General features: G+C 38.5%; 1 protein-coding gene across 3 annotated transcripts in view; it reads right to left on the bottom strand.

The window, feature by feature from the left end:
• LOC5575208 overlaps positions 1-19,376 on the bottom strand; it is a 600,791-nt gene that overhangs the window by 412,953 nt on the left and 168,462 nt on the right. For all 3 annotated transcript variants that reach the window (XM_021846215.1, XM_021846212.1, XM_021846213.1), the window contains one exon: positions 11,433-14,815. In XM_021846215.1, the coding sequence (XP_021701907.1) occupies positions 11,433-14,815 (3,383 nt within the window). The remainder of the gene's footprint in view (positions 1-11,432; positions 14,816-19,376) is intronic.

Genomic DNA, 19,376 nt, shown 5'->3' on the forward strand with positions numbered 1-19,376 from the left:
GATACAACGTAACTCGATTTTTATTTTCGTTACGTTATATCAAAGCTTTAATTTTGTTCTACGAGTATTTATTGATGAGAAAATAAATTTAAAATTTATGTTATTCACCTAGCAGGCATTTTCAGCCTTTCTTACATTTATTTCCATTATTTTTCCCTGTTTTATTTTTTGTATTTAATTGTTTATACTCCATAACTAAGTAACTTAAAGATTACTGGAGGAATTCTTTGAAAATGTATTTAAATAAATAAGAAAGATTTTTTTTTTCAGAAATCTAAAAAAAGTTTATGTTTAGAGCATTAATTTCTAGTGCATTCTGATCGATTTCGACTAAAATGTATTGATGGATTTTCTAGATAAATGCTGAGAGAATCCTGGAAACAATAATGAAGAAGGCAATAACGGAAATTCATTTATTATACAGAAAATCATAGTTATAAAACTTAAAACAAACTAATTTGAAATTGATTGGAAGAATGTGTGAACAAAATTTTGCAAGAATTCTTGAAAAATATAAAAAGAATTCACGAAGAAATCATCAGACAGTTCAATCAAAAATCAAGAAATATTATTGAAGGATTTTCTATAGAAAAGTTCCAGAAATAGCTGGTAGAATTATTCGCAGTATTCCGGGAGCATTCTTTGGGAAACTTGAGGAACTTTATCAGTTTTTGGAGTAATCATAGAATATTTTTTTTAAATAAAAGTTCTATGTATTGGTTCAAAAAAAAAAAAAATTCTGGGAGAAATCACTGAAAGAACCAATTGAGTAGTTCCTTCAGAACTTCCTGGTGGAATCAATGAAGGATTTCTCTCCTACAAGAAGTTCTTCAAGAAATTTAAGTAGTACGTGTGGTTCTTGAATAATTTTTTGGGGAATCTCCTGAAGAAGTTTATAATGAAATTACTGCAGATATTCCGAGAGCATTTTTTTTGTGTTTGAACGATTATCTGCACGATTTTTTTTTTTCAATAATTGCTTGAGCAATCCACGAATAATTACTAGATTTCTCCGCTGAAAAACAAATTATGCAAATTTGCTGGAATGATTTACGAAGGAGTCTCTAGATAAATCCCTACATGAACTCCGGAAATGATTCAAATGTGTCGTAGGCTTAATTACTTGAAGAATTCATAGTAAAATTCACTTTAAATTCTAGACAAATTACTTGATGAGGTTTTTTATCAAAGGCATAGCAGAACTCATGGATACATTTTTTTTTCAACTATTGGAGAAATTCAAAATCCTTGAGTTCAAATTTCCTTGAATCCAGAAAAAAAAACTTTTCCTAAGCATTTTTCGAGCGAATTTTCAGTGTTTTAAAACTTCTAGATGACGGAAACCGTGCTCTTGGTAATGCAAAATGTAAACAAAGTTATGGCAGTCATCTTTCAATTCTAGCAACTTAAGATATTTATGGAGGCAATGATTGTGGAATTGCTGCATTTCTGATGAAGTATGTGTAAATCTAACTGAAAATTCCGAGAAAAATCCCAGAAGAGAGATTTGGATTAATTTCTGATTGGAACTTGGGAGAGATTTTGCAAGATTTGGCCGATTCTTTCAATATTCCTGAACATATAATTCAAACGTGTGCTAGAATAAAGGTGAACGTAACATGATCGATTTCTCCTCATCGTCCCTTCTTTCTGTGATTAAAGGTGACAAGATGTGAATTTGTTTGCATGTTTCCGCCTCAGGATACAAGATTGCTTCGATGACTAACATCTTGAAAAGAAAAAGTGCTAAGAAACTTGCATCTTGTCACCTTTATTCGCAGAAGAGATAATCAATGATATTATGTTCAAAAATATGCCTGGAGAAATTTCTGAAGAAACATTTGGAAGGTAAACCTCTTTGGTGAACCCATTAAGCAATTCTCAAAGGAATTGCTGCATAAGTACTCCAAAAACATTATACAACAGCTTCTGTGTCGAGTCACGGAGGAATCACTGAACCAAAAGTTTTTCTTCTAATTTCTTGTGATATTACTACAAGTATTACTGTATGTATTTTTTGTGATGTTCTCAAAGTGATAACCTTAATAAGTCTTGCAATTTTCTTAAAATTCCGTCATGTAGTGGCCACATTATAACCGATTCTGGTAAAAACCTGTGACTTGAAATTTGCCTACCTCCAGGGGCACAAACGCACAGTACCCTTCTCACCCGACCTGACCCAGTGATCCACCGGAATAACTCCGAGCACAGGAATATTTCCGCGTTCTTCAGTCCTTTTCTAGAATTTAGATTTGTGTGCCAGTATACTGACAAAAAATTATTTGAATCCATTAGGAATTCGCTGAGTGGTGAGAGTTTTAGAATTTTTGCTTTCACTCAGGCCTATACGGGTTAAGCATTCAAAACATGTGATATCCAAGCATCTTGCCTGTAAATTTGAAATCATTACGTCGAGAAAATCTGAAGTTACAGCGATTTGTATATTTACCATTATTTCTATGAAGTCTAAATTAGAGCTTTTTTTTGGCTTCTTTATATTAGTGGACAGAATTTACAAACAAAAATGTCCATATGACTGACACTCGGCATTCAAAGGATGATTATTCAAGCATCTTCGCAGCTAGTTTGAGAATACTTTATGTAGAGACAATACTACTAAAGTACTTTGAAGTTTTGGACCTATAATAAAATAAATTTTGAGTATTCAATTATCACGTTCAATGTTTTACCACTACTAATTGCAACAAATTCATATCAATATGTTGATCAATGTGATTTAATAGCAAGATTGACCGCCTACTGTTGCTTCTCCGTTATTACAAGAGCAACTATACATTATTTTATTTTTTTTAGAACATTATCTGGATGAAATTTTGGTCAAAAACCTGAATTAATTTTTGATGAAAGCTTCATAGAGAAAGAGATTTGGTTTCCCCTTTCTCAGTTCAGGGAAAAGCAATATTTTTTCAATTTCTCAGTTCGGTTGAGAGTATTTCCACACAGTTCTTCGTTTCCCATCGGAATTACACTCTTCTGATGACGGAGTACTCACCCTCAGTTCATCTCAAAAGCAATGATGAGGAGTTTGCAGAGCCCCGCAGTAAGCAATAGATGTCAAATGGAAGATGTGCATTTGGCTACAGCCAACGTTTCTCTCTACTCTCTTAGCCACGAATTGTTCAATTAAATCCAATGCTCTCATAATTATTGTGAGCGTACGAGTTTACTCCATCTATCAGAACAAGATGAGTAAAATAAAGCTTGGAGCAGGGATTGAATCCTGAGAAAATTTAGAGTATCCCTTACTTTTCGCTCTCTGTCGCATTCATGATCAGCAACACATCATGAGAGTACGCTGCTATAGCTCTGATTGAATCGGGGAGATAACAGTGCATGATAAAACCCATCAACAGAAGAACCTAGAGGACAGTATTGCTATTGTATGTTTCAGGATTATTTATCATGTCAGCAAAATAAAACGCCAACCCCCAATGATAAATAAGAGAGAAAAACGGGTTTCATCATCGCTCACTCTTTGAGGCACTCGCTCGCTTTCGTAGTTTATCAAGCTTGTTACCGTTTTGATTCATATTACGGACACTTAAGGCCTCGGTGAAGTATAACCCAGCTTGCACCATACAAAATGAATCATTCTGTATGATTTTTTAGCGTTATCGAGCGTCGGAAGCCCTTAACTTTCGGATGGTTGGTAAAAAATACGCGTCCGCAACTTGAATAATTTTAAATAAATCAAAATGTGTGGCCTTTTCATGATTCTTATTCCGGACGCTCCCTCACTTTTGCCTCATATTCCGGACGCTTTGATTCGAATTACGGACAGCTCATGATAATCATTAATGGAATAGTCAAATCATCAATTGAAACCGTCCAACCACTTAAGAGACGTCTAAGGTAGTTGGGCATTATAAATTTGCAATGATATTTATGGAAAAAACCTAATAAAACGAGCCTCGAAAATGAGAACTTTTGGACGGCGAAAATTGAAACATTTCGTGTGAAATGTTTCCCATACAAACGAGAGTGTCCGGAATTTGAAGCTGTCCGTAATATGAATCAAAACGGTACAACATGCGAAACATTGCCGATCATGGACCGAAACAGATGGAATGCTTTTCTTCGCTTGCTTTGATCGTGCTTCAAAATCAAATGAGAGCGAATTCTATAATGTCAGGCCTGGAGTAATAATCTCCAGACTAAATGCTGAAAAAACATAGAGAAATTTCTAAAGACAATCAATTAGAAATTGCTGGTCGATTTTTTGTGAATTTCCTGAAAAAGTTCTCCATTGATTTTCTGGAATAATCTCTGAGCGAATTTTTGAGAAATTTCTGGAAAAAAAAATGTGGATGAATTATTTTTTCTTGGGAAGTAATCTTGGCTTCGTGCTTGCCAATCGATATACAAAGGCAGAAATGGTAGGTTCGCAAAGAAAACTCTCAATTACTAACTGTGGAAGAATTCGTAGAACACCACCCAATAGGGACATACCATCTAAACAAAATAGACGAATAAATAAAATAGTTCAACATAGAACGACTGCCCCTCTGTAGAATTCGGCCCTAACGCCCTAACGCGTCCACATCACCTCGTCGTCGCCAAATTGACCCATATTCTGGTATTGAGCCACTTCGATTTGAACTTGCGCCAAAACAGCCGCCGTCGTCTAGCAAACAGAAAAGAAAGAAACCCTGCAGCCGGCGGGCGACTCGATGTCATTATCAAAAGCATCGTTTGTCCGACCGAACGCGAGTTCGGCTTGGTTTCGCCTAGCTGCTTGACCCAGCAAATGCGGCAGCGCAGCGTCGTCGTAACCAGCCGACCACGAACGAAGCTTTGGCAGCCGCCCCTCAAGTCTAGGCTCTAGATCGGTACGCTCAACATTTGTGAAACTCACCCATCCATCGAACGAACACTCGCACTCTCAGTATGCACACTAGGGTGGTCTGTGATGATTAGAATACAAAAATTTCAAGTTACACCTTTCAAATATGTTCGTTTAGACCCCAAAAAGATACTGTGAAAGTTTGAGCGGAATCCGTCAACTCTAATGCTTTGTGGCAGTCTATTCTCTATTGATAGGTGAATCTCTGGTGAAGACACCAGATCGATCCGACGTAATCCCGCACTTTTAACAAACTTCAGGGTCGTTCAGCCTCTTCTTAGAAATGACAGATTCCGCTGAAACTTTGTCAGTAGCTTCTAGTAGTCCAAATGATAAAAATGGATGAATGAAACTAACGTATTTTGTAGTTTGATCATTATGGACCACCCTAATGTACACCTAATCTACTTAGAAGGTACACAACAAGCGCAAAGCTATGCCGCCGACCTAAGAGAGGTGCCCGAGATTTTTCGAACGTTTTGGCTTCATTCAACGCAATCTACCTCTATAGCTAACAACTATTGTTCGGGGCAAACACAAAATCCTACATATGCATGAAGCTAGGTTTGCATAATTGCGAAAATCACTTCAAAGTGATTTTCCGAACGCAAAACAATCATCCCAGCTTTTATTGCGACTTGAATTTACCCGTCAATTTAGTCGATGTTGACTTGAAAAATTATGACCTGTGCGCTGCTGAGATTCCAACAAATGTGACGACATGCTTCGTCTTCCACGCATGATTGACTAGCAAGCTTGAATGCTCTCTTCTTCATTCAAATCCACCTACCTACTAACGTTCGTAAGTATACTACTATGTACTTTTTCTTCTCCTTTCTGATGTTACGTCCCAACTGGGACAGAGGCTTCCAGCTCCAGCTCCAAAGATCCTCGAACGGCGGGATTCGAACCCACGACCCTTACCGCATACGGCTATTTGGCTCTCTAGTATAGTAGTAAGTATAATACTGTAGGTCAATATTTACGTAGCACTATACTACCTCTTTACGCAAAACTGTCCCATGTATATAGGAAATCCAATAGAACACTGGACAGTTATGTGGAGAATATTACCTATATGCGTCGTCATCGTGCAAGGTAGTACACTTCAACCGGAGCAATTAAATAATAGCTTGTTTTCATTATCATCACTGGATGGAGGCATCTCAAGTGGACTCGCGCAGTGGTCATTCACATAAATCGCAGGTGAACGCGAGCTGAAGTGTACGATGGTGTTTGCAAACAGCTGACTGACTGGTCACTACTACTGACTGTGTGAGAAATTCGTTTTCATGTTCGGAGTTGAGTTGGTGTTGAGCGATAGCAGCCTTTAACTTATCATCGACGAATGCACCTTGCCTGAAGTTCCAGTAAAAGGTACATGTTGAGTTTTGAGGTGCTGCGCTCTGTCAAGGGGCCGATGCAAACAAATGGCCACCAACATCAAAGTGCCTTTAGGTGAGAAACCGGTTCTTTACATAATATAGACCTGCGTTGTGGGCCGTATGCACCAGTAGGGATTCGTGATGACTTAGAGTTAATTCCAAGTTTGTGGAATTCGGGTTACGAGCATTCAGGAAAATAGTTGTCGGGTACATGACTTAGAATCATTATCAGATTTATGCTGTTCTAAAAAAATAACATGGTCGTTTAGTCTAGAAAAAATATTTTTCTTGGAAACAGTGCTTGCCAATATAATTATTTTATTTTTATTTAAATAGTTTGTTTATTTGAGGCTCAATTGTGTTCAACGCTTTACGGAGCCATTTTTTTTTGTATTACACTGTCGTTCTACGCATATTTGTCCCACGGTCCATAAAATTTACATACTTGATTATCCGGATACTCGATTATCTGGCGACTCGATTATCCGGGATTCGATTATCCGGAATTTTGGACTCGATTATCCCTTGTTGTTCAGTTTTTATGCATAAATTTGAGATAAATTAGTATTGCAATATACAATATGAATGGTTTTGCAGTTTTGAACGTAGGTAAGAAAAGGGATGTTTGAAAAAGGGTTTTTTCATGTATGATGCTCAACAATATTTTTTTCTTCTCGAGGTCCCTAATGTTCCTAGAAATAATTTCTGACTACGCCACTGCATCATATAAATAAAACAATGAAAAAAGATTATATTTATGTTTTTATCGCAGATTTTATTTTTCTTTTAGTGATTCGATTATCCGGAGTGAAAAAAATCGGTACTCCGGATAATCGCGTCCGACCTTCTTCTTCTTCTTCTTGGCATTACGTCCTCTCTGGGACAGAGCTTCTCAGCTTAGTGTGTTCTTATGCACACTTCCACAGTGAAAATACTTTATTCGCTGAGTTTGAAGAAAATTATATTGATCAGTTATCATTTGAGCAATGGGTGACCACGGATAGGTGTGACCTAGAAACTATTGTAAAACCTGTAGATGAGTTTGTGTCATTTTTTTGCTTGAAATTAGAAAGTTTAATTCCTCACGACTTTATTAAAACAGAGCAATCCCGCTTTTTAAAAATACGAAAAACACATTACAAGATGGTGAATTTTTAGTCATTTGTGATTTTTCTGAAAACTATAGCTTTGTATTGCAAGATGAAGTGCAGTCCCATCACTGGAACGTACAACAAGCTACAATTCATCCATTCGTTATTTATTTCAATGGAAGTACGCAAATTGAACATTTTAGTTTTATTGTAATTTCCGAAGATTTAAGACACGACTCAGTATCTGTAAATTTGTTCATTGCCAAAATGATTAACTTTTTACGCGTTGATAAGGATAAAGAAATCAGAAAGATATATTTCATGTCTTATGGAGCAGCATCGCAGTACAAAAACCGTAAGAATTTTTCGAGCCTATGTCAATTTAAATCAAAGTACGGAATTGATGCAGAATGGCATTTCTTTGCTACCGTTGGTAGTTCGACTGTAGTTCGTTATTGGTGATATATTGGCTTTTCAGTCTTGACAAAATTAAAAACTGTTATTTTATTTTGTCCAACGTTTCGGTCCGTTCGGGACCTTCCTCAGGGACTCTGGAAATTTGTTATGTTTTCATATAATTTTATGTTAAGTTTTAATGTATTGAATTTTTACCAATTGTTACAGTTCTTTCGTCCAGTGTGGTTCGGTAGAACCTGTAACTGTCTGGAGGATCGATTTTCTGTTTGAATTACAAAAAGTTAATATCGACACTCATTTTACGCCTACGCATTCTTTCCGTGTACTTACTCCCGCACGACCGCAGCCAGTTTAGGATGCTTTTTCGGTGGGAAAATCGAACTTAAAGCTGCGCACCGAAATTTAGTACCTGATCCAATATCGATCACCATTGCTTTTCGTTTTTGTTGTAGTGTTCGTGTGGCATGTCGTATTTGTCAGTGTGTGTAATTAAAATCTAAATTGCAGTGTGCGTGTGGGGATTTACAATTTGTTTTTCATGTTCGTTTTGATCGATCTGTTCTGTTTCTCCGGTACAGCTGTACCGGATTGTAAATCCCCACACGCACACTGCAATTTAGATTTAAGTAAGTACACGGAAAGAATGCGTAGGCGTAAAATGAGTGTCGATATTAACTTTTTGTAATTCAAACAGAAAATCGATCCTCCAGACAGTTACAGGTTCTACCGAACCACACTGGACGAAAGAACTGTAACAATTGGTAAAAATTCAATACATTAAAACTAAACATAAAATTATATGAAAACATAATAAATTTCCAGAGTCCCTGAGGAAGGTCCCAAACGGACCGAAACGTTGGACAAAATAAAATAACAGTTTTTAATTTTGTCAAGACTGAAAAGCCAATATTTCTTTGCTACGTCACATGGCAAAGGTCCTTGTGATGCTATTGGAGGAACCATAAAGCCCATGGCCACAAGAGCAAGTTTAGCCAAAGAACGTGAGCATCCAATTAAAACTGCAAAAGAACTATTGGATTGGGCGAATCGCAGAAAAGAAGAAGATTTAACAAAATTATCATTTTGTTTTACTACTACTGAAGAGTACGAATTAACGGCATCAGAGCTCAGCGAGCAATATAATAACGCGAAAACGATCCAAGGAACCCAAAAATTTCACTGTTTCATTCCATTGTCAGAAAATAAAATTAAAGCAAAACTATACTCGAACTGTACTGATAATGATGCAAAAGTGTTCGCTATTGTAAAAAAATTGAATAACAATAAATAAATAAATAAGTATTAATAAAATGTTTTCATGATCTCATAACGCATACCCAAATCCAAAACTTTTAAAGTTTATATATAACATTTAGAAACTCATCGATCATACTCTAAAAAAAATATCCTGGTAAAAAAAAAATTATTTTCGTGTAATCTGTTAATTCATTTTAATTTATACATATATACATATACATATAATATTTATACATATACATAATATTTATACATATAATATACATAATACTAATGAATACATGAAAACGACTTGTTTAATTCACGCAAGGCCCTTAACAATAAAATCAGCAACAAACTGCGGTTCCCGTAATAATTTACACCGAAAAAACAATTTTTTTTCTACTAAATGTGAAAATTGTGACATGTTTGAAATGTCATAACTTTTTTGTTTATTGGTTTACCATAACCAAATTTTTATGGTAGATAGCTAATATAATGGACCGTTTTCCCTCAAAAAATTACGTTGGTATTCCGATAGAGTTTTGAGATATTTGAGTTTGTGTGTCAAAAATTATGTTTTTCAATGCAAAAAAAAAATTTTTACTGTGTGTATTTTTTGGAATCTTTATTTAGTTGTCTAACTTTGTTTCTTTAGTTGTCTAACAATCGAACGAACCGTTTTTGCTGTGCAGCTTTTTGAATATTTTTGAACCATTTTCACATACACCCTTTTGAAAAGTTAGTCGTGACTCAACTTGAAGATTTGATATCGGAAAATGACGATTTAGATGGAACTGGAAAACTGTGTAAAGTTTCAGCTCAATAGAAAAAAATGAATTAAAAAATTTACCAAATTTTGGTGCTGTTGCTTGGAATCACTCATCTCCTAACGAAAACATCAGTGGCCAGTTTTTTTTTTCAGCGATGGCTTAAAAGAACAGCCTGTTCCAAAAAAAGGTAATTTCTTAGCAAATGTTTGTATCTATGATGCCAATAATAACTATAACAATAAGACTCCATTATATTCAACATAGGATTTCTGATTCAAATAATAGGGAGATATATTTTTTTTTTCCTTTGTTATGATACTTGCCGTACAGTGAATACTGTCCGAAGCTCTAAACTAGACATTAAATAGGAAAGAGAACGTAATCCTTCTGAAGCAGTTCACCAGACGTACACGGAAAGATGGCAGACAGATGATACCGTCGAGATGAAAATGAAATGCCTCACATAGGGTGGCCAGCCGCTTCTATCGCGCCAACAGGCATGAATCAGCCACAAGCTGAAAACGTCTCTAAACAGGTAATGATAATATCGATAAATCATTATAATACGCCCAAAAACATTGTTTGAATAAGGGTTTATAGTGTTTTTTTTTAATTTAAGTACAACTGGTGCATAGAACATGGGATAAGTAGGCGTAGAAGGGGAGTATAAAGGAGCAAAATTCGCATCCCGGCAAAATTTAATAAATTTTATACATATTCTATGCAGCCCTTGTTCACAGGCGCCACTGAACTTTCATATTTGAACGACAAATAATCAATACTTTAACATTTTTCCACGCATAGGAGAGTGTGAGTGATCTCACCCTGAAAGCCATTGGCTTTTAAGGCGAGATCAGAAGTTCAGCATGATTTTATTCGAAATTATAAACTGAATAATGAAATTATGTAATGACATATATGTATTTTCCTCAAAGTTTCCTTGACTTGAAAACAAGTGTAAACTAACAAGTTATCGTAAGAATAAATTAACAAATTACAAATTACCAAATTAGAATGTTGCAATCGTCAATGGCGCTTACGTCATCCTTGGGCAGTATAGGTGCTTTTTGAGTGTTGAACCATTCATTGTTTTACAAATCTGTTTATTATATTTTATTAGAAGTAATGCAAAACAACTAAACATGTTTTACAGGTATTGTAAACCCGTTTAGTAAAGCTTCTGAAAATAAACACGTATGAAAACATTATTCCCTTATGGAGCATACGGCCCACCACGCCCGAAGCATCAACTCTCAAAGCAAACCAATTTGCAGCCACCTAAGCGAGTTTGCCGCATTGTGACGTTGATTCCACAAGCATGATCGGCCGAAATCCCAAACAACACAAAAAACACAAATCACGCGCACTGAAAGGTTGTTGCTGATTCAATCAATCGATTATCTCAGCCGCGGAGTGTTGTTTTGCTTTGGGCGCATGTTATTGTAGTGTCCGAACTCTGAATTCGATCGAATCGAAAATCAATTTCCACACTGGGCGGCTGCCATTTAGGTATTGCAAATTCGCATCCACGTGAATCCCATTGACGGCATTTGATTTGAATTGTTGATTATGTTTGAGACGTGAATGTTAAAATAGATTTCTTTACGTAACGAAAAGTGGCAAACTGGAGAGCTTGAATCAGCTGATAGCAAAAGGGCACACTTACCGCTTCACCGATCCGGAAATAGTCCGCTTCCCGCCCGTCATCGGAATTGCTCCGATGCTCCGGTTGCCCACACTGCTGCATTCCGAAGGAGGACTTTTGAGCGACGCCGGAGAATCCAGTCGACGCCCCGACGCCACCGATGAGGACGACGTCGAAACCACCGTCTTGCCGCAACTGATTTTCGACTTCACATCACTGAAATTTTTCTTCACGACGGCCTTATTCTCGGCAATTTTACTCATCACTGCGTCCCATTTGTTCGGGGTGGCTGATTTCTTCGTAAAGCTCAAATTTCCGACACTGGCACTGGCACGTGGACCACAGCCACCGCGATTAGCACTGGTGGGACGCTTATTTTCCTGATTTTCACACTCATTCTCGACGTCCAGATTCATAGCACTTCCGCCGACACTACGCGACGCTTTCGAAACGGCGCTCTCCTTGAAGAGACGCGTCCTGACCGCGCGCGACGACATTTCATGTTTTTTCAGCACTAAATTGGATTCGTTTTTCTGCTGTTTACGACTGGAACCGGGCTTTTTGCCAACACTACCGACATTACTACTACCGATACCTCCACTACCGACGAGTGCGCCAGACAAACTGTCGGTGCTGCTAGCGATTGGCCCTGCTCGGACGATGGTGATGATGTTAGTTGCGCTCTCGGCTTTACTACTAGCCGCTTCACCAACACAAGTGACGCCGACGCCGTTCTCACCACAATCGATTCGGCTGCCGGCGTCGCTCACCAAAGAGGTCGCCGACGGTGACGATTGGATCTGGTGCGACGCTGTTGCATCAATAGCCGCGGCGCCACCACTTAAAGAAGGTGTGACAACGTGTTTGGTGACGTCACTTTCACGGTAAAGACTCTCCGGTTTTGACCCATCGAGTTGGGCAGGTGTTTTTGAGTCGTTAGCGTTTATGGGTGGAACCATTGAAGTAGTTTGTAAACAACTAGCACCGTGTTCGGCGTTTCTCGCGTTTAGCGGAACCACCTTCTTCTGACTGCAAGCCGTATTGCTGCTGCTGATCGTATCGGTAGACACGTCAGGGCTCATATCGCTATCGGCAACCTGCTGACCTACCCCGTTGATGGAATGCTCGTCATCTTCCTCACGTTCTAACCGGTCTTCGTTCTCAGACCTTCTATGCACGAGATCGTCCTCCCCGCGGTTCTCCACATCCGTAAAGATACCACTCGACTCCATGCACGAGTCATCATTTTGCGGTTGTTGATTTATGAATACATTAGCCCCCTGCATCATCGGTCCGTACAATTGGCCGTCAATTATCTGCGCCCTTCGATCTCCGCGATTCAACACATCATCTGCATCGCTTTCGGTGAAGAAGTCACTGTCTGTCATCGGATCCGGCCGGCGTGGCACTGGGGCTGGCTGTGCTACCGGACCGTTCCATATGGCTGCAGCTGCTTGATTTTTCAATCTTGGTCCATTCGACGGGGAGTGGTCGGCCCCGCGGCTTGCTGGACGAGACATTTCGCCATCTCCCTGGTAGCCGGTGTCCAAACTGGTGATGCTAGTGATGCTGGTAATGAAGCTGTTGGATACCTTGGAGGTGGCAGATTTCGTCATCTGATCCGTTTTGGAATCCGAATCTGTTTGAGATATCTCTTGGTACATTATTGGGCCGGCGTTCGAAAGAATCTCCGACGGTAGAATGATGTCAGACATGTCGGTTTTGACACCAATTGGGTCTAGGGGCAACTCTTCGGGCGATGGTGTTTGATCTATTCGACAGTGATGGAGACCGTGTTTGTGAGAACCAGTGTTCAATTGAAGCTCCAAGTTGTTGGTATTGTTCGTGTTAGTAGTTGTAGAGTCCAAGAATTCTTTCATCTGATCGGGTGTCAGTATTCCCAAACTTTCGTCCATTTCAAACGATCCTTGTTTCGTCATGCAGCTAGATACAGGTGATTTCAGGTGTGGTTTTGCCGACGATATCGAGGAGTCGCAAAGTTCTATGGAGCAGTCGTGCAGCAGCGTTTCAGTAAGATCCAGACCAAACGAATAGCGCTGTCTCGCCGGAATCGAGGTTCTTCCTTCGATCGGACGGATCAGCACTTCATCCTTCCCTATAGACGGCGGTTCATCTAAACTCAAATCAAACATCTCCTTCCCCACTCCGCCATCGTCAACATCCATCGTTTCGCCGAATTTCGCTCCATCCAAATCCTCCGCCACCAGCGTGCGATCTCCACCACTCACGTCTAACTGCATAGCGTCCACTAAGCTGGATCCATGGATGTCTCTCGTGACGTTCAAAACATCCTCAATTGTTCCCACCGCCAGAGGCGAATGCATCGTCGAGCTGAAAACTTGCGTCTTATTCAAGGCTGCCGTAGGATCAGACGCATTCAAAATGTTCATGGTTTCGTTCATGTTGAACGTCAGTCTAGTGGGGCGCTGGGGAACCATCGGCTCCGTAGGCAATAGCCTGTCGGGGCTAAGCACTTCATGCGTTTGATACATCAAACTCCTTCGATTGATGTGCGGCATACCTTCGATTTCTGCGGTAACATTTGGAATGCTTTGTGTGACGTTCATCGGCCTGTCAGAGACCATGGTCGAACTAAACGGCCCCTTACAATCTCCCACATCGATCAATATCGTATGGGTTTTGTCCAAAACCGGCGACTCCCCGCTGCTATTGCTTTGAAACAAGGACGCTCCCCTCGTTCGGTTCAATGATTCTCGACTACCGCCGAGTTTCAGCGACTCCTGGGACGACTTGACAAAGGTTTCGCTGCGTTTCACTTCATACGTGACGTTTCCGTCGCAGTTGAGCGTCACGGTTTCGTTACTAGACGCCGGTTTCAGCATGTTCATACCGTTCTGGTTCTGTTGAGCTAGCACAATGTTGTCCGTACTGTCGGCCCCGACCAGCTCCAGCGATTCATCAACTAGCATCCGACCGTCATCATTGTAGTCTACGTTTTGGCTAGCTGGCCTAGGCTGCGTCGTCGTCGTAGATGATGGCAGGGCAAATGTGTCATGCAGGTTTTCGGTCGATGCCAGCTCCAGCTTCTGGTAGAACTCGAGCCCACTGGTGGGTTTCACAGTCGGGGCTGGGGTAGAGGCGGCCAGAGCTGGCAGAAGAGGTGTGCTTTCACCGCATAGTGCGTCCCCGGAGTAGGATCGGGCGATGCTGATTGCTGTGGACTTCGGCGGCCGAAGATGTCTTCCGGCAGGTGGTGGCGCTGGTGTTGCAAATGGGGTTGACGGTGCAGGGATCGCGGAGGTGGAGGGTTTGGCTATTTTCGACTGGAATCGTGCTTGGGGTAGACGAATCGATCCGGGAATTGGGATTCTACTGCTACTTGTGGTGCTGCCGATCCGTGGTATCCGTGACTGAGTGGGGTCCTGCAATGAAAAAAAGCAGAAGCTGTTTTAGCAAAATAATTTTATATCTTCAAAGTTCTATAATGTTATAGATCGACATGATAACAAGTTTCGGCGGTAGGATGAATCGACGTAAAAAAAAATCCTGGAAACATGTTTTATGAAATTCCTGAATTAAATTTCAGGTATTTCTGCAACATTTCTAACAGAATTCTTGAAGTTTTTTGGTCATGGAAGAAACTTCTAAAGATATCCTTCAAAAATCCAGAAAGAACACTGCGTAGAATTCTTATGAGAATTTGTGCAGTGTATCTCGCAGGAATATTTCAAGAAATTCTTGGAAAAATGCAAGGTGTAATTCTTGAAGCAATTCCCAAGGGAGTTTTATTAAAATTCTTTCAATAGTTCCTAGAAAGACCTTTTCCCGTATGGAATCATGGAGAAAACTGGTGAAAATGTAGCAATAATATTTGTAGTCTTTTAAAGCTTTTCAAAGAAATAAAGAAGGATTCGCAGGATTTCCGGAAGAAATTCCAAGGAAAATGATTGCAGGAATTTTCGATAAAATCCCAAAAAAAAAAAATCAAGAAGAGCCTGACCAGCTATAGCAGGAATATATTGCTGTGTGCGTTCGAACGCAAATATTAAATATGGGAACACCAAACGCGGTAAGATTTTTAACAAGGAAAGCGTAGTCAAGGATTGGTTTTCTTTGCTAGGTTGGCGGTGATATGGACCATGGTTGCTAAGTATTCTTTAGTTACTGTGTGTTACCGCATTTGAAGCTTAGTGAAACTGGATTTGTACGTCACACGCAAACAGCAATATGAATAAATCCTATCACGGCTTCGTAACTGTGCGGTTAGCGGGGTCAGTCGTTTAGGTGACGAAGCGTTGATTCAATTTCGGCGCTGTCGATGGAAACTATTCAACGAACGGGGCTTTTTGGTATTTCTTGTTGTCCATTTACTAATGTTAGTGATCGTTCAGTCTGTGCAATTTTTGGCTGAAGACAATGTAATATTTTTGTCTGTTTAAGGCTAAGTAGCCCGTCATTCGTTTTGGCAACAATGATGACTTTTCAGCTTGCATTTCAAAGTGATAAAACTCAGTCTTGATAGTTTATATTGACTTGAAAAAGTATCACTGTACGCACTTACAAGCATAAAGAAAAACTCTTACGATCATTGCTTAACGATTCCTGTGATAAATATTACTTGGTGGAACTAAATGATAAATGTTTGAAAAAATCCATTTAGGAGCAATCTTTGGATGAATATCTAAGTTTGTTGTAGGTTATGGCCTTCAGTCTATTATGCTCAAAAACGGATTTTAAGTTTTCATCCGACGTTTCGGACACATCTATTGTGCCTTTTTCAAGGAGTTATCTGTGTTCCGTTTTTTGGTTAACTTGCCCACAGCATAGGCAGCATAAGTCAACATACAGAATTTTGCCCGTTCTGGTCTTAACACGGGCTTAGAATCCGAAAAACGATCCGGGTCGCAGAACTTCGATAAAGTTGCCTGTTTATCGCCACTTATTATAAGCGAATTACTAGCTCGATATCTGGACGAACATCTTGGGAGAATCCATAGACAAAATTCTCGTAAAAATCCCTGAAGAATACTCTGAAAAAAATCCATTATTCTTAGAGGAATACCATGTATATGAGATCGAGAGGCGCGTCCCTGTGCGAAACCATGGGTAGGACAAACAATGGCAAATATTTTGTGCACAGTGAAGATAAGAAAAATATTAATACTATGGAATCTTAGGCTGGAAATTGAAAGTGACTAATTTTGAGGGACCCAAACGCAAAGAGGTGTAAGTGAGTTTGAGGTTTTGAGTTGAGAATATTGAAACAAATACTGTTTCCAGGCTTATATATTTTCAAGGGATTGTCCGAGCAACAGAAAAAAAACTAGTTCTGAGAATAAGGACTGCTCATTTTACAAAGTGGATACCTTGTTCATGCTATGTTGTGAGAAGTTATAAAATCTAACCAAATACTTCTGATTGAAGAACTAAATATTTTCTGCAGACACTCCCAACTTAGGAGTCCTAAGAAAAGTTGTTCTTCGAAGGTGAACATAATTTAACGCATCCCAAAAATCCTCATTTCAATGATCAAATTGTATTTTGTTATCCTTTACTATTCTACTATAGGTAGAGCTTCGAACCAAATTGCGGGAAAAACACAAAGTTGATTTTCTCAAAATTAGGTTTTCTGTCCCTGACATCCCTTTACTTCTTACCCCTTATTTTCATGCCAGTCGTTACTACAAGACTAAGAAAGCTTTTTCAGGGTATCTATTCATTGAAATTCACTGATATTTCCAGTGAATACAAATGTACATCTAACAGGAACCATGACAGCTTGATTCCTCATTTGAACAGGCACTCATCTAAGAATATTTCCAAGACTTCTTCTTGGGATTTCTGGTGACATTTCGACAAGTATAAATGCTCGTTTTACTGTAGTTTTATTTCACACTAGTGGTCCTGGCAAACTTCGTCTTGCCATCAAGCAGGCTGTTAAAAAAAGCTATTGATCGTCCCATACAAAATGACAGATCTGTGCACTCTCGTTTTTTCAACTTTCCCGGTGAATATCTTGGGATTTTTATACACACAAACACGTCGGAACCCTTGACGAACAAAACGGAGATAGAATCATTGTAATCCGTTGACCCGTTCGTAAGCCATTTCGTGACATACAAACACCATTACATTTTTATTTATATAGAAGAAGATATTACTCCGAAGATCTTTTTAGAGGTTTCTTTGGTGATTTTTCACGAACTTTTTAAGTAATACATCCTACAATTTCGTTTCAGATACATTTAGGAATTCAATTTGTAAATTTTCTATAGAAAGCCACATAAATTACTACGAAGATTTTACTAGGAATCCATCCAAAGATCGTCTCAGACATTTTCGAAAAAAGTCCCAAGTTCTCTAAAAAATTGTCCATTGATTTTCCTAGGTTTTCCTCCAACATTCCCATATTTCAAGAATTAAAAGTTCCTTCAATAATTTTTCCAAATTTGTTGGAAAAATTTCCCAAGGGTGTTAAATTTGTTATAGTAATTCATCCAGGGATGTGTCCAGAGAAAAATATAAGCAATTTTTCAGAGTTTCTGGAGAAAATTTTGTGAAAATTCCGAGAAAACTCCTGCATTCTTCTCGATTGAATTGTTCCTAGAATTTTCTTAATTGCTATGATTGAGCCGGTACATATTTGACTTTGGCTTCTTGTGTCCCCCCTTTCAAAATGTTCCCGCCCAATTTGGTATTTTGAGGGGGCAGTTGAAACAATATTTATCAAATCCTGAAGGTTTTCACATAATTTCTTCTTTAATATTTTTTTCAATTTTATTGCTTATTTTTTATTATCTTCCCTCTCAACCGTCCGAATGTCGACATTTTGACAGAAATTTCTAGTAGAAAATCAGACAGAATCTTTTTTAAAATTTATCTATGAATGATTGGAGCAATAACTGTAATAATTACTGCAATATTACCTGGTGTGAAACATCGGAAGCTTTGAAAAATGCATGGAGATTAGGAAATTTTGTTTGATTTTTTAAATGTTTGAACCACAGCAATAATATTTTAAAATGCTGGAGAGAAGCCGAGAGAAATTTCTGGAGGAACCTAATGTCTAATCTCAGATGAAATTTTTCGAGGAATTCTTGGAAAACTTTGTAATAGTTCGAACAATAAGCAGGATTTTTTTAGCAATTTCTGAAAGTAATCGTGGACAAATTCCTGAAATAATCCCTATAAAAATGTCTGGAATAAATAAAAAAAATAGGCGTAGGAATTATTGTAGGGGTTCTTCGAAAAATGTCGAAACATATTTTTAACTCTGAATAAACGTTGGTGAGCAATTGGATAAAAACTGTGAAAGAATCAGTGGAAAAAAACATCTGGAGGATTTAATTTTTCATAGTAATCTTTCTGAAAACGACGGGAAATAGTAGCGTTGCTCTGGTTTTCAAAAAATATACGTTAAGTGAAATTGATTCTGAATAGTCATGAATCAACGAAATTTCTGAAATAGGACAATCAAATTTAAACAAAAAACGATGAATTAATTTCCCCTAACGAAGACACCATCCCCGTGTCGAAACGTTGGGTTAAAACAAAACTCGCTTAAATCATTCCAAGATTGCGTAGCTGTGAATTCCACTATTAAACAATACAGTCGATTCCACGATTCTTCTTCTCCACCATACATTGATTCATTCAGAAATGCCATAGAGGATTACTTCATTAGTGGTTGATCTGCTATATGAACTATTCAGTAAAAAATGTAGAAAATCTTATGAAGAAAACTTTGGATAAATTCCTGACGAAGTCTCTGGAATAATTTCTGCGAGAGTTCTTAGAAGTGTGCATATATGAAATACTGGAGAAATCTTCGAATACCTGGAGGAACCCCTTATGAAATTTCTAGAAGAATCTATGGCAAGAATAATCAAACAATATCTATCTGAATACTCAGAGATATCCTTGGAAAAACTACTTAGAAGGTACTATAGAATGAAGCCCTGTAGAAATAATTGTTGGAAACTC

Source organism: Aedes aegypti, chromosome 2 (assembly GCF_002204515.2).
Source record: "Aedes aegypti strain LVP_AGWG chromosome 2, AaegL5.0 Primary Assembly, whole genome shotgun sequence".
Taxonomy (NCBI): Eukaryota; Metazoa; Arthropoda; class Insecta; order Diptera; family Culicidae; genus Aedes; species Aedes aegypti.